Source organism: Xenopus laevis, chromosome 5L, assembly GCF_017654675.1.
Source record: "Xenopus laevis strain J_2021 chromosome 5L, Xenopus_laevis_v10.1, whole genome shotgun sequence".
NCBI classification, from domain to species: Eukaryota; Metazoa; Chordata; class Amphibia; order Anura; family Pipidae; genus Xenopus; species Xenopus laevis.
In genome coordinates, this window is record NC_054379.1 from 46512522 (window position 1) to 46527221 (window position 14700).

The following is a 14700-nucleotide window of genomic DNA, read 5'->3' on the forward strand; positions in this document are numbered from 1 at the left end:
CTCAAATAGGCGGGGTACATTTTTTTTCGTGGCCAAAGCGGCAGATTTTCAAGGCGAAACAGTTCTCCACAACGGTCTCACTTTCGGGCCAAAGCCGGTGAGAAAGGCTGGCCCCCATGGAAGACCAACAGGCCTTACAACAAACCATCAGGGGAGAAGCCCGCCTCAGCCTGACTTGGCACTCCCTCCAGAATCGCTGGAATGGATAGGGCGCCAATTACTTAGATTCCGGGAGGAATGGATACAGCATTCTTCGGCTGCATGGGTCAAAGAAATTGTGACAGAGGGATATCATCTAGACTTCACGACCATACCACCCAGGAGGTTTCTCATGTCCAGGGTTCCTCACTGTTCTCAGAAGGCACAAGCCTTTCTAGATTGTATAGAGAGGTTGGAGTGAACTGGGGTAATCAGTCCAGTACCAACCACAGAGAGATTCTCTGTTTTTTACTCAAACCTATTTACAGTACCAAAGAGGGATGGTTCTCTCAGACCAGTGCTCGACCTCAAGGGCCTCAACAAATTAATTTGATCAGTACGGTTCAAGATGGAAACGTTGAGGTCAGTCATTCGAGGGATGGAACAGGGGCAACTAATGATGTCCGTGTATATAAAGGATGCATACCTCTATGTTCCAATATGGCCCCCCCCATCAGCGCTATCTACGCTTTGCCTTCAAGAACAAACACTACCAATTTGTAACACTCCCGTTCGGACTGTCGTCCGCCCCCAAGATATTCACAAAGTTGATGGCGGTAACAGCAGCCACGTTAAGACTGCAGGGGATATCAGTGACTCCCTACCTGGACAACCTCCTTTTGAAGGCCAGTTCAGAAACAAGGTCCAACGAGGACCTAAAAAAGGCAGTAAGGCTACTCCAGAATTTCGGATGGACCATCAACTGGTCGAAGTCAAGCCCAGACCCCAGTCACAGAATGATATTCCTAGGCCTGGAATTCGATACGATCACACAAGCTGTAAACTTACCCATGGACAAGCAGTCCAGGATCCAGGTACTGGAAACAATGGTTTCGGCCATAGAGGCAGTTCCATTTGAGCAAATACACCTTCGACCTCTTCAAGCCAGCATTCTAACCACATGGAAATGGGGACCTCTATCCTGACCCCTTTCATTGTCTCAAAAAGGTGGTTCTACAGTGGTGGATGAGATCGGAGAACCTAGCCAGAGGTCAATCATGGCAACGCCGGAGTGGGTTGTGATATCAACAGACGCCAGCCTCCAGGGCTGGGGGTCAACATGGGACAAGCAGTCTGCTCAAGGGCAATGGTCTCCAGATGAATCTAGACTACCAATAAATATTCTGGAACTAAGAGCAGTAAAGCCCTAGTTCAGTGGACAGATCCAATACGCATCCAAAGCGACAACGCTACTACAGTAGCATACATAAATCGTCAAGGAGGGACACGAAGTTGAGTGGTGCTGGCGGAATACAGGCAGATTCTTCTCTGGGCAGTAACCAACTCAGTAAAATTATCTGCAATACACATTCTGGGAGTGTCCGACACATAAGTGGACTTTCTCAGTTGGAATCAGCTGGATCCAGGGGAATGGGAACTACATCCAGAGGCATTCGAACAACTTGTATGCCAATGGGGAACTCCCAGCATAGACCTAATGGCATCCAGAAACAATCGAAAAGTAACAAGATTTTTTGACCGCCACAGATATCCGTTAGCAGTGGGGGTGGATGCCATGACTCAGCGCTGGCAGTTCGACCTAGCATATGTCTTCCCGCCACTTCCCATGCTGCCAAGGGTCCTCAAAAAGATCAAGCAATCTCGGTTGACAGTAATCATAGTGGCCCTGTACTGGCCTCGGAGAACTTGGTTCACCGACCTGCAGGAGATGTTATTAGAGCAGCCAATACGGCTAGATTGCAGGCCAGACCTTCTCCAGCAGGGACCCATAACGCACCACAACCCCGGACTCTTCGCTTGGACGGGATGGCTATTGAAAGGTCAGTCTGGCGAAGCCAACGGCTAGATGAAGAGGTCATACTCACTATGCTAAGAGCTCGAAAGGCCTCATCTTCCAGATCATACCACAGGGTTTGGCAGTCTTACTTCAATTGGTGCAAGGAGTCACACTTTCCTTTTCTTGAACTGCAATTATCACAAATTCTTTCGTTTCTACAACAAGGGCTACAACTAGGCCTTAAGCTCAGCTCACTCAAGATCCAGGTGTCGGCCCTGTCAATTCTGTTTTAATCTCGATTGGCGAATGAAGACTTGATATGCACGTTTCTACAAGGAGTATCCCATATCGTGCCACCATTCCGTCCACTGGTGGCTGGCTGGGATCTCAATTTAGTGCTTGAAGCCTTGCTGGATCCACCATTCGAACCACTAGGTTCAATTTCAGATACATGGATCACCTATAAGCGTAGTGTTCCTTGAGGCAATATCATCGACTAGGAGAGTCTCTGAACTTAGTGCTCTGTCGTTTGCTCCTCCATACCTCATATTCCATAAGGATAAGGCCGTTCTTCGTACGGTTCCAACCTTTCTACCCAAGGTAGTCTATGCCTTTCATGTGAACCAGGAAATTGTTATTCCTTCTCTATGTCCAGAACCTAAGAATGATAAGGAACGCAGACTCCATAATCTGGATGTTGTCAGAGCATTACGATGGTATGTGGAAAGATCAAAATCTTTCCGAAAATCACAGGCCCTGTTTGTTATACCATCCGTCCCCCGTCGGTGTCAGGCAGCCTCACAATTGACTATATCAAGATGAATCAGAGAATCAATCAAACAAGCATACTCTGCGGAGGGAAGATCACCACCTGAAGGACTCAGGGCTCATTCCACCAGAGCGGTGGGAGCCTCCTGGGCATGGCTGAGCTCTGCTTCCTTGGAGCAGATCTGTAGGGCGGCTACCTGGCCCTCTGTTCACACATTTTACAAATTTTACAAAGTTGACACCTTTTCCTCAGCCGAGGCATCTCTCGGACGTAAGGTGTTACAATCAGTATGCAGTACATACAAGTGTATATATAGCTCGTTCCCACCCTGCTGTTTTGGGACTGTTTTATTAAGTCCCCATGGTTCCCTGTGTCTCCCTAAGACATAAGGGGGACATAGGGCTTCCCGCCTTGACGAGCTGTTGACCGTTGGTCAAGTTTTGTTCAGTTTCACTATTTACTTTCTGCCTGTTATGTGTTTTAAGAGATTACGTTCGCAGCTTTGGGACAAACTAAATAGTAAGGTACAGTGTATGAGGTAAAGCCTGGTGGGCACGCCCCTTAATTAATATTCAAGTGTCCTGCCTCCTGGAGAATGGAGCTTAACCCCATGGTTCCCTGTGTCCCCCTTATGACTACAGAGAAACAGATTTAACGATGAGTATCAAAAATCCTGTTATTGTAGAGTGAATTATTTGCAGTAATTTAGAAATAAAAACTACATCATAAAAATCATGACAAAATCCCTTTAAGTAAGGTATGGTGGTCCAAATTATGGAGTCTCCCTTATCTGAAAAAACCCAGGTCCCAAGCATTTCGGAAAATAAGTCCTATACCTCTATATGTATTCTCATCTATGACTTTTTTTTATCAATCTCTGTTTTGTATGTACGATTCTTGATAATTCATTAAGGTTACTATAATGTTTTAGTAATGTATGCATTTTTGTAGGGCACACATCACAAAAGGAAACTCTGGAGATGAGTCTGGATATAACCGCCATGAGCATACTCCAGCAGCCAGAGAAATTGCAGTGGGAGATTGTTGCAAATGTCCTTGAAGATACCGTAAAGGATTTAGAGGAACTTGGAGCTAACCCTTCTTTAGCTAGTTGCAAAAGTGAAAAGACAAAGGAGAAGCATTTAGAACAGCACAACATTCCCTTTCCTTGCTTACTGACTGGTGGTTTACTAACGTATAGATCTCCTTCTTCTTCCCCAACTAGTTGTAATTACCGAAGGTCTTTGGATGCTTTAAGTAGGACTCCAGGGGAGAGCTCTTCTGATCAGGGCTCAACTGATAATGAATCAGGCACAAACTCTGAACTTAATTCTCCTCTTGTAAAACGGACTCTACCGGTGTTGTTGCTGTACAGCATCAAGGAGTCTGATGAAAAAGCAGGAAAACTCTTTTCTCAGATGAATAATATTATGAGTAAAAGTTTACATGATGATGGGTTCACTGTGCCACAAATCATTGAGATGGAGCTTGATAACCAGGAACAACTACTTCTACAGGATCCCCCTGTTACATACATCCAGCAGTTTGCTGAGGCTACTGCTAATCTGACATCTCCTGACTCAGATAAGTGGACTTCAATGATTCCTAAGCCTGGGACCTTAGTGCAGTGTTTGCGACTTCCCAAATTTGCAGAAGAGGAGAACTTGTGTGTAGATTCCATTATCCCATGTGCTGATGGTGTCCACCTTTTAGTAGGATTGCAGAAATGCCCAGCAGAGCAATTGAGTGCAATAAATCAAGTTGAGGCCTTGAATAATTTAAATAAATTGAACTCTGCACTTTGTAGTAGAAGGAAAGTAGATGTAGAGCCTAGTGTAGTGAATGGCACCAGCATCAATGTTATTCCCTGTGAGTCTTCAGCAGAAGTTCACGATCCTTTAATTATTCAGGCAGACAAAAGAACTGCGAGTGGCGGTTATCTTGTGATTTACAAAATGAATTATACCACCAGAATAGTAACATTGGAGGAGGATCCAGTAAAATTTTTACATATTAAGGACCCTCAAGATGCAATTACCTCGCTTATCTTGCTACAGCCAGATATTTTAGATAGTAGAGAGGATGACTGTGAAGAATCTTCAGAAGAAACCCCTTTAACGCCTAAACATGTCAATGGAAAAGAAAAGAAGTGTGACATGCAGAGTTTGGGGCACCTGGTTGTAACTACTCAAAGTGGATATGTTAAGATATTAGATCTGTCAACATTTGAAATGATGGCTAAAGTTGATCCACCAAAAAAGGAGGGCACAGATGATGTCGATCCATTTGCATCAGTTGTGTACTGCGCAGGCACAGACCGCTTATGTGCTTGCACAAAAGGTAAGAATTCAGTTGTAGGTGTTAATTTTATCTATACTTTATCTATACTTTTATACAGAATTCACATAGTATATTAAGTAATTAAATGAATAATCTTATAGCTCAGACATTATTGTTCACTTATCTGCCCCACTTTCTGCATTGGACAGGTGTTTTGTTTTACCAAACAATGAAGGGTTGTTCTGTTTTCTGCATGTTTAATATTTTTGTAGTTGTTCACCGGACTTACATTGTTAATGTGCACTGCTTCAGGCAATTATCCAGTACTGGTCAAACAAGTAAACAAGTCAGTCTAACGGATGAAGTTGGGACTTCATTTTTTGAGTTTGTTCTCTACTTATGCTAATTGCTATTCTAATTGTTATTCTAATTAATAATTATTTTTCTAATTAAGCCTACCATCAAACGCAAAGCAAGTCATACTTCAAGGTAGTCAGGCACCGCATTAACATTAACAAGATTGAATGATCTTCTTTTAAAACTTCCAGCTATGTGGATTAGAATCCATTGGAAGTAAGGTTCTGGTTCACAATATTATTTGGAATGACTTTCATTTGTGGTATGAATAGGAAGGAGAAACGAAACTGCTGAAAATGTAAATTATATGAAAAAAAAGTTTATCTTTGCAAAGAATTTAAATAAAAAGAATGTCACAACTCTAATTAGGCGTGCGTGGGGACAAATGGAAAATTTTAGATGATTAACTTGAAATTAATTTTTAGTTTAATGCAAGCAATGTCTGTTACATGATAGCAAGCAAAGGTGACGTCAGCATATTGGAAAAGAATGGGAGACTAAAACAGCAAGTCAGCCTATCCCCTTGTGGCACATTTGTCTGCCACGTATCAGCACTATGTGGTAACTTTTTATATGCACAATGGCTGAAGTATCTTTTTAATTTGTTCACTTGGATTTTCTAAAAATGTAAACAGATGCAGCAAATATATGGCACTGTGCAAAAGATGGAGTGCACAAATTATAACATTCCATTAATTTATTTTCCTATTACCGGTACCCTTTTTTTTTTTATAATTTACTGTTGGTATTATTGTGTTTTTAAAGAGTTTCACATTAAAGGGATTTAATCCTTTAGTTTTTGATTAGGTTTTCAGGAAAAACAGTTCTAAACTTGTTTTCCACAGACAGTTAACATAGTAACATATATCTATTCTCTTCCCTGGGCAGAAGTTTATCAGCAGAGTCCCCATAACATATAAGCTCAGACACTTGCTATTTACAATAACTTTGTTTCCCAGAATGGCACTGCATGCATGAGAGTTTCCATTCATTTTATTAAAAGGTGGTGGTGGTCTGAGGGTCTGGAACAGAAGGGAGGTGATAAGGGAAAAGGCAAAATCAGCGGAGGAGGGATAGCAGAAGTTGAAAAACACAGAACAGGGGAATGGAGGAACTAAGACCACAGGACTGTTGGGGCTAAACAAATAAAAAGTAGAAGTAAAAAAAAAAATGGCAGAAAAACTTAGAGCTTAATAAGGGAAACTTAAGGATTCTTCCTATATCAATATATTATCAATGTGACATAAACTATAGCAGCGACCCCCCATACTTTTTTGCAACATTGGACCAGTTTCAAGCAAGACAATTTTGACGAGGACCTGGGGGAAGGATGTAGATGCATTTCAGGCTTACCAAAAAAACTTTTATATGTACAAAATGATAACGGGGTAACATGAGGGAAGGGGAAAATGTATCCAGTATTGTGAACAGGTGAGCAGTAAGGTATTCTTACTAATACTAACGGGGGGTGCTCAAGCTCCAGACCTTCAGCTTAGGGAGGCAATATCATACAAGCACGATCCAATTGTAGGCTGGCACAAAAACTGGATTTCACTCCAAAATAGGATGCAAATAAAAAAGATTTATTCTGCAAAAAGGAACATCTCAATGGGTGGCCTAACGCGTTTCGTGCCTTATGGGCACTTAGTCATAGCCTATTCACATTCTGAATGGACAGAACAAGAGGGGGCACTCATGTTACCCATTCATGTTATTAGTAGTGTTAAAAACCGCCAGTATGAAAACTAAAACAAAAGTTATCTGCAATGGGTTTAACCCCTGCAGTCACCCTGGAGCTTGTATATCTTGTCTATTACAAATAATTTCCCTAGGTTCTAATTGCCTGTGTGTCAAAAATACAGACAGTTATTCTACGACAAAGTTGCCCTTGTTTACTTTTCTCATTTGTACAGTAAAACCTCAAATTTACATCCCCTAGTTTCGTGTTTCTTCATTTTACATTGTCTTCGTGTTTTGTTTTTTTTTTAATTCCTGTTTTAAAAATTCTACCTTGTGTAAACATGATTGACTCTTATTTTTTAGGTGGAGAACTCCACTTTCTCCAAATTGGAGAAGCCTGCGATGATCTAGATGAAACAGATATCCTTGTTGATTCTTCTTTATCAAAAGGTGTAGAGCAGCTAGTGGAAGGTGTTAAGCCACTGTCAAACCCCTCCAGTCCTGGCATTACAGGTAAATTGGTCACATTGTGCAGTCTTATACAGGTTCATTAATTCTCAGGTTCAGAATTAACATTTTCACCATTGTAGGCTCTTTAAGCACTGCAAGCTAATTTTGAGATTTTGTCATTATTGATACTTTGTCACTTGCAGTAGTGCTATTCAAGTTTTGCTTCTTGTCATGTGTTTTTTCTGGTTGCAGTTGAAAACCATCACCACAGTGTTGGGGCTTGGTCTCCTAGGGTCCACCAGAGAACTCAACACCCTGGGCCCAGTCACACAGAAGTTAAATATAGATTATATGAAAGATTAAAGGTGTTAAATAGTCCACAGTGAAAATAATAATGGGCTGATGGGAATTCTCCTAGGTTTGGGCCCTGCTAAGGTTTGGGGCCCTGCTATTAGGTCCACCAGGAGATCCTCTGGTACCCCAGTAGGCAGATTGGGCCTGTATCATTATATATGTTTTTGCTTCATACAAAAATAGTTATTTCCCTTTAAATTAAAGATCTCGGCGTAGGGATCCATATTTCTAGATTCAGGTTAAACATATCTTGAGACTTTATCATTGTGACATGCAGTAGCATAACAAAGGTCATATTGGTGCATGTTCATATGACCTAATGGCTGTTTTCATGCTTGAGCTTGTGTTGTTTGGTTGTCCAGTTTTATCTTCATGTAAATGGTAAGTCTTGAACCAATGCTGTGTATACACTCATTCTGATGCCATAAAATATAAGCTTCTTGTACTGTTTTATATGCTTGAAAAGCAGGTAGCAGAACTCTGAAAAAGATGCAATAGTGATTAAAACTTAAAAGGAAATGAATTAAAAAGGTTCTTTAATATAAAAAAAACCGGACTGCTCTTTGCTTCTCAGGTAGCAGCCTTTGAGGGAATTAATACATCCCCCTACCTGCCTTATCTGACGCTCCTTTTATCCTGTGTCTTGGGAAAAATCCTGCTTAGGGCATATTGCCAGTGTACATGCCATTGAAGACCTGGAATTTTAGCTGAATGAGAGTGGGAGACACATCTCGAAGGACACATATCCTAGTTATAATGCTTTTCCCACTGACACTTTTAGCGTAACCAGGGAACTTTCTGCAGCTCCAGCAACATTGAACCTCTGTACAGAGATATGGTTATACACATGCAAATTGCTCTTTTTATGTCCTTTCTTTTTTCCCCCAGGTGTTGATCTTTTGGTGGATCAACCTTTCTCTTTAGAAATGTTGACGTGCTTGGTTGAGCTTACCCGTTTTGAGACTTTTATACCAAGATTTTCTGCAACTGTCCCTCCATGCTGGGTTGAAGTGCAGCAAGAGCAACAGCAAAGGAGGCATCCACAGCATTTACACCAGCACCACCATGGGGATGCTGCACAGCACACCCGTACTTGGAAATTGCAAAATGACAGGTATCATAATAGTTTTTTCTGTTTCTTAACAGTTTGTAGGCTTTACATTGAAGTGAATGCAAATACTACAGGTTTTGAGCTGTTCAGGAATTCTCAATTCTGTAGCATAGAAAAGCTAGAACATTGTTTCTGAGCCTCTTTGCTACAATCCCTTCCCTCTTACAAATACTCATTAAGTTCAGGGGTATTATTTTATTTTAACACACTTTTGTAGCAAGTAAATATTTAAAGAGTTCTGCATTTGCTCCAACTCTTTTGGTGGGTTGGTCACTGGATTTTAACAGCAGGGGCTCTGTACGTTTGATTTTTCACACCAGTTTAAACCACTCTTTTGAAGATGAATACTTACAAATGATAAACAGTTTGTTAGATTATTTGCTGCCTCTATTTAGAAACGTGGCCAGTCTAATCTTGGGATTTTTTTAAAATAATTATTTTTTTCTCTATTTCTTAGCACTAGTTGGGATGAACATGTTTTTGAGTTGGTGCTACCTAAGGCCTGCATGGTTGGACACGTGGACTTTAAGTTTTTACTGAATTCTAATATTACAAACATTCCACAAATCCAAGTGACATTACTTAAAAACAAGACTCCGGGATTAGCAAAAGTTCATGGTAAGTGAGCAGTATTGTCATAGCCTCATAGAAGCTCTTAAATCTGATTTGCTTATTTTCAATCCTTGTATTTAAAATTATTAGGAAGTCAAAAAAGCTTCCAACTCCATGACTCTGACTCCACAGCTCTAGTGACCTTTGATTCAATAAAAGTAATCCAAATGTTCTCTGTTTCTTATTTCTAGAGGCACCTGTAGATAGACCAGTTGCATTTCCCTTATCACCAGCATTTAATGTTGATATTCAAAAAAATGGAAAACATGGGCTTGCTGATTTAGGTGAAGACTTGCAGAATATGGATGTAGAAGATTCACAGTGTAAGTAGAATGTATTCGAATTTTGCATGTGTAAAGACAACTGTGTGGTCAATCACTGTGAAGCAATGGTGGTTGAAATTATTTGAAAGAAAAATCTTAATACTTTATCTACCCTAATGAGTTGCACTTGTTCCCAGTTTTCAAGCTGCCTCAAAGTAATTCCCCCTCCAATGGTGTAGAGGTGCTGCTGGTGTGTGATGAGTCAAAACTTTATTAATTTGGTATTGTATTCTATATTACTTAAGAATCATTTAGACCTGGGCTTACTTATTGTGGACGGGTTCATTTTTGAGTCCACAAAAGGGAGTCTTCTGTTTATAGTTGAATAAATATGTTTTCTAATTCTGCCTAGAATGCAGAATTATTAGATTTGTGTAATGTGTTAGCTGAGTTAACTGAGCAGTAATGTGCATGTGCATACTCCTAGGTGTTTTCCTATTCCAGGCAAAGGACATTAAATTCAACATTTTTATTCAAATCTCCACTCCTCACTGGAATATTGAGTAATGTACAAGAGTAGGAAAGTTTAGGAAACAGTATAATTTTAATTGCCCCATACTTTAGAAAATATAATTCCTGCAGTCCTTTATCACTGCTCTAAGTGTGTCTTAGATGCATTGCATTGATGTTTGGGTTGTCTAATAAATTTGTCATATACCTTTGTTAGAGAGATGTGGTTCTAGTTACAAACAATGTGATGAATAGAGAATTATGTTGCTTATCTGAGAAGAATACTTTCCTTTTTCAACATATAAATTGTTAAATTTTAGTGGGAATTCAGAATCAATCAACCATCAAATAAATGAAAACTGAAACCGATATAAAACCATGGTTTTTCTGTTATGTCTCAAGCTGCTTGCGGTCCAAGACCCTAACACTGTTAGAAATCAAACTGGAAATTCAGGTTGTGAAGCTAGTATAAGTACAACATTAGCACTATTCATACCACAAATGACTAATCCGGCATCCTCTGCTTAGTACTATGCAATAGGGGTGCACCGAATCCGGGATTCGGACAGAATTCATCCTTTTAGAACAGGATTCGGTATAATCCTTGTGCCTGGCCAAACCAAATCCTAATTTGCATATGTAAATTATCGACAGGAAGGGAATAATGTGACTTTTGACACAAAATAAGGAAGTAAAAAAATTTGTTCCCATTTTTTCCTAATTTTCCTAATCTGCATATTCGGCCGAATCTTTCATGAAGGATTCAGAGATTCGGCCGAATCCCAAATATTTGATTCGTGCATCCCTACTATGCACACTTGCTATATGTTTCGCCCAGCGACTAATTTAAAGCACTAATAAATCAAAGTTCTTGTTAACTGTAGCCCTCTGATAGACCTCTCCAGGAGTTTCTCTAAGGGCAGAGACGCGCTCAGTTTCGGGGAGACTTAGTCGCCTGGCGATAAAACGCCTCTTCTTCGGGGCGACTAATCTTCCCGAACTGCCTCCTGTTGACTACAATCTAAATTGCCGGCGGGGTGGCACTCAGGGTGCTTAGTTTTCCCAAAGTCGTCCGACGTTTCCTCATGAGGCAACTTCGGAAAATGAAGCGCATCGATTTCCATCCCGCCTGAGATTTAGATTCTTGCTGGTGGGAGACAGTTCGGGCAGATTAGTAGCCCCAAAGAAGAGGATATTTGTCGCTGGGTGACTAATCTCCCCGAATCTGAGCGTGTCTCTCTCTGCCCTAACTCACGCATGACAAGAATCAGATTGTGAAGTTTGAATAACTTGTACAGCTTTAGTATGTTTTATGTAAACATTTGTGTATTTATACGATATGCCTGTTCATTGAATTCAGTGAATGACGTTTGCTGAACATACTTACCGCCTACTTTAATTAAGAAAACAATTATGTATTTTTATTGCTACTGCAAACAGGGAAATAGAGCTACTCCATGTTTGGTTCTTGCAAGGTAGAAAATTAGATGGTTAATGCAGGAATCCTATTAAAGGGGTTTTGCTTTCCAAACACTCTTTCAGTTGAGTGGTTTTCAGATTTTTCTCCAGAAAAAAATACTTTTTTCAGTTGCTTTCCATTTTTTTTTTTGTTACCGTTTTTTCCAAAATCTAAGTTTAAAGTTAAATGTTCCTGTCTCTGGTGTTTAAGTCTGGCAGCTCAGTAATTCAGGTACTGATTCTTAGCTGTTACAATTTTGCTACATTTAACTGATACATTTCTCAGCAGCATCTCTGGTGTATTAAAACAACTATTTTATCAATTCTGACTTTAATGAAACTCGGGGATTCTGCTCAGCAGGGACAAAGATAAGAAATGTATCTACTAAATGTATCAAAGTAGAACCCTTTAAGAGAGTCAGTGACCCCCCTTCCCAAAACAGCTTTAGAGAGGTGAAAAATTAAAAGGTGAACAACAACCTTAACTGTAATGTATTTGTGGATGTGGGTAAGAACTGCATAATGTAAAGGGCTATAAAGGTTGCATCATTTAATTTGTCTGTTTTTGTTTTTACTTTTTAGCACATAGGTTATGTACATTTCTAGAAGACCATAAAGAGGATATTTTATGTGGTCCAGTTTGGCTAGCGAGTGGTCTTGACCTTTCTGGACATGCTGGAATGTTGACTTTAACCAGTCCAAAGCTTGTAAAAGGTAACTGTACGCTAAAAGAGACAAATACTTTTAATATTTGTGTTATTGTATAATATTTTATAAAATGTGCTTTTATATACTAAAACCTCCATTCATGCATGCAAACTAGTTAAATTTAAACTTGCAAACCTTGGTTATTTGCTACAGTTTATAAGTACGGTAGATATTCTGCAAATATTGTTGCTCTTGTTCTAAGAAATTTGTCACAGCTAACTGGTTTCAGCGAAATCCCTTGCTCGACTTAGAGGGAATGTCATTTGCAACCTTTCTATATTGTGTTTAAATGTCTTTATTTTTATTTCAAGATACGAGTGTCCAAAACATCTTTTACAATATCAATAACTTAGTAGTAGTGTATTGGGATAGACGACCAAAAATTAAATGTTTTATTATAGCTATAGCATGTTTTGAACCAAGCATATTGGCTACATCTGAAGTTATTAAGTTATTGTCTTATTATTATTGAATTGTAATTTGTATCCTTCAAATCGTATTGGCATTGGTGCGGTTCAAGGCTGGAAGCTCTTCTGTTTTTAGTTTTGCTCTCTAAATCCTAAAGGTCATATTTCGAATTCATGTGAGTTTTTAAAAACTCCCATAAATTCTAAATTCGACCAATCTAAATTTATTTAAAAAATTTTTCAAACTCTGATTAATTAAATGGACCCAAAAACTCGAATCAAATCAAATTTGCTTTGAATTTAAAATACTCAATTTGAGTTTTTTCTCCGAAAAAAACCTTGAATGTCAGGAAGGCTGCAAACAACTCCAAATTGATCCCTGGACGACTCCTATTGACTTAAACAGCAATTCAGCAGTTTTAGGTAGTCAAATTCGAGTTCTTAAAGGACAAGCAAAGTTAAACTAAAGAAGTAGGTAGAAATGTTGTACATAATGTTTTGTGGTTCTGTACCAGCCCAAGGCAACCATAGCCCTTTAGCAGTAAAGATCTGTGTCTCCAAAGATGCCCCAGTAGCTCCTCATCTTCTTTTCTGCTGATTCACTGCACATGCTTTGTGCTGCTGTCACTTACTGAACTTAGGGACCCCCACTCACAATATACAGTTCACATAGAATAGAAATGTCACAATATAAGTCTTATTAGTAATTAATACAGATAATTACTATATGGCAGCACAGAAACCAGTGCAATTAGCATCAGAATTTAATAATCAGCCCTGTAGCATCAGCTTATATTACAGACAAACCTCATTTTTTGCTTGATAATATGTGACGACCCCTAAGCTTAGCTTCTCAACAGCTGCTCAGAGCCCACTGAGCCCACTGAGCATGTGACACTTTCCAAGATGGTGACCCACTGTGATAAGTTTGAAGTCTTGGATCATTGCTGCTATTGACAAGCTGAAACTTTAGACTGGTGCAATAAGTTCAGTATATAAAATGTCATTTTTAGCCACATTCATGACCCTTTAAAGGGCCAGAGTATGATAAATCTCGAAAATCAAATTCGAATTTTGAATTTTCAGTTCAACCCTTGATACATCTGCCCCCTAATGTATTTTGAGATCTTTGCACTGACTGCCCTCATCCTGACTGTGTAATTAGTCTTGCTCTGTCCATATCTGTGTAAGTCTACACAAGCACTTTTTTGCAGGTATGTGACTAGGTAATGTCATGATTAGATTGTTGGGCTATCGGTTTCTTTTCTATAATTGCACACATTGATTTTGTTACTTAACTGGACAAAAAAAATGCACAACTTTATTTAAAAGCATATTGACATTTTAGACAAATTGGTGAACTGTAAATGTCCTCTTCGTTTTCTATTTAAGGCATGGCTGGTGGAAAATATCGTTCCTTTTTAATTCACGTCAAAGCTGTTAACGACCGGTGCACAGAGGATTCATCCAATGGAGCCACAAGGCCTGTTGTGAGGATTCCTGCCCATAAACCACAGAGTGTAAAAGGACATTCTTTAGCAACACTGCTCGCTAAGGTTGTTCCTGGCAAGGTATGATAGAATGGAGAAGACTTAGATTATAGCAATCGGAAATTATCACCTCGTCTTATATTTATATTGTTTATTTAAGGAGAAATCCTCTGCAAAATTGGACACCAACAATTCTACAAGGAAGGCTAAAACTCTTAGAGGGTGTGACTTGCTTCAGGAAGTATCTGTCACAATACGTCGCTTTAAAAAAACATGTATTCCAAAGGAAAGGTAAAGCATATTATTATTTTCTGC

General features: G+C 39.5%; 1 protein-coding gene across 7 annotated transcripts in view; it reads left to right on the forward strand.

Annotated features, from left to right (window-relative positions):
- Nucleotides 1-14700, forward strand: part of birc6.L (baculoviral IAP repeat containing 6 L homeolog) — a 161676-nt gene that overhangs the window by 20777 nt on the left and 126199 nt on the right. For all 7 annotated transcript variants that reach the window (XM_018263007.2, XM_018263010.2, XM_018263012.2 and 4 more), the window contains exons 10-17: nt 3657-5045; nt 7386-7535; nt 8715-8940; nt 9395-9555; nt 9741-9872; nt 12363-12494; nt 14288-14466; nt 14546-14676. In XM_018263007.2, the coding sequence (XP_018118496.1) occupies nt 3657-5045; nt 7386-7535; nt 8715-8940; nt 9395-9555; nt 9741-9872; nt 12363-12494; nt 14288-14466; nt 14546-14676 (2500 nt within the window). The remainder of the gene's footprint in view (nt 1-3656; nt 5046-7385; nt 7536-8714; nt 8941-9394; nt 9556-9740; nt 9873-12362; nt 12495-14287; nt 14467-14545; nt 14677-14700) is intronic.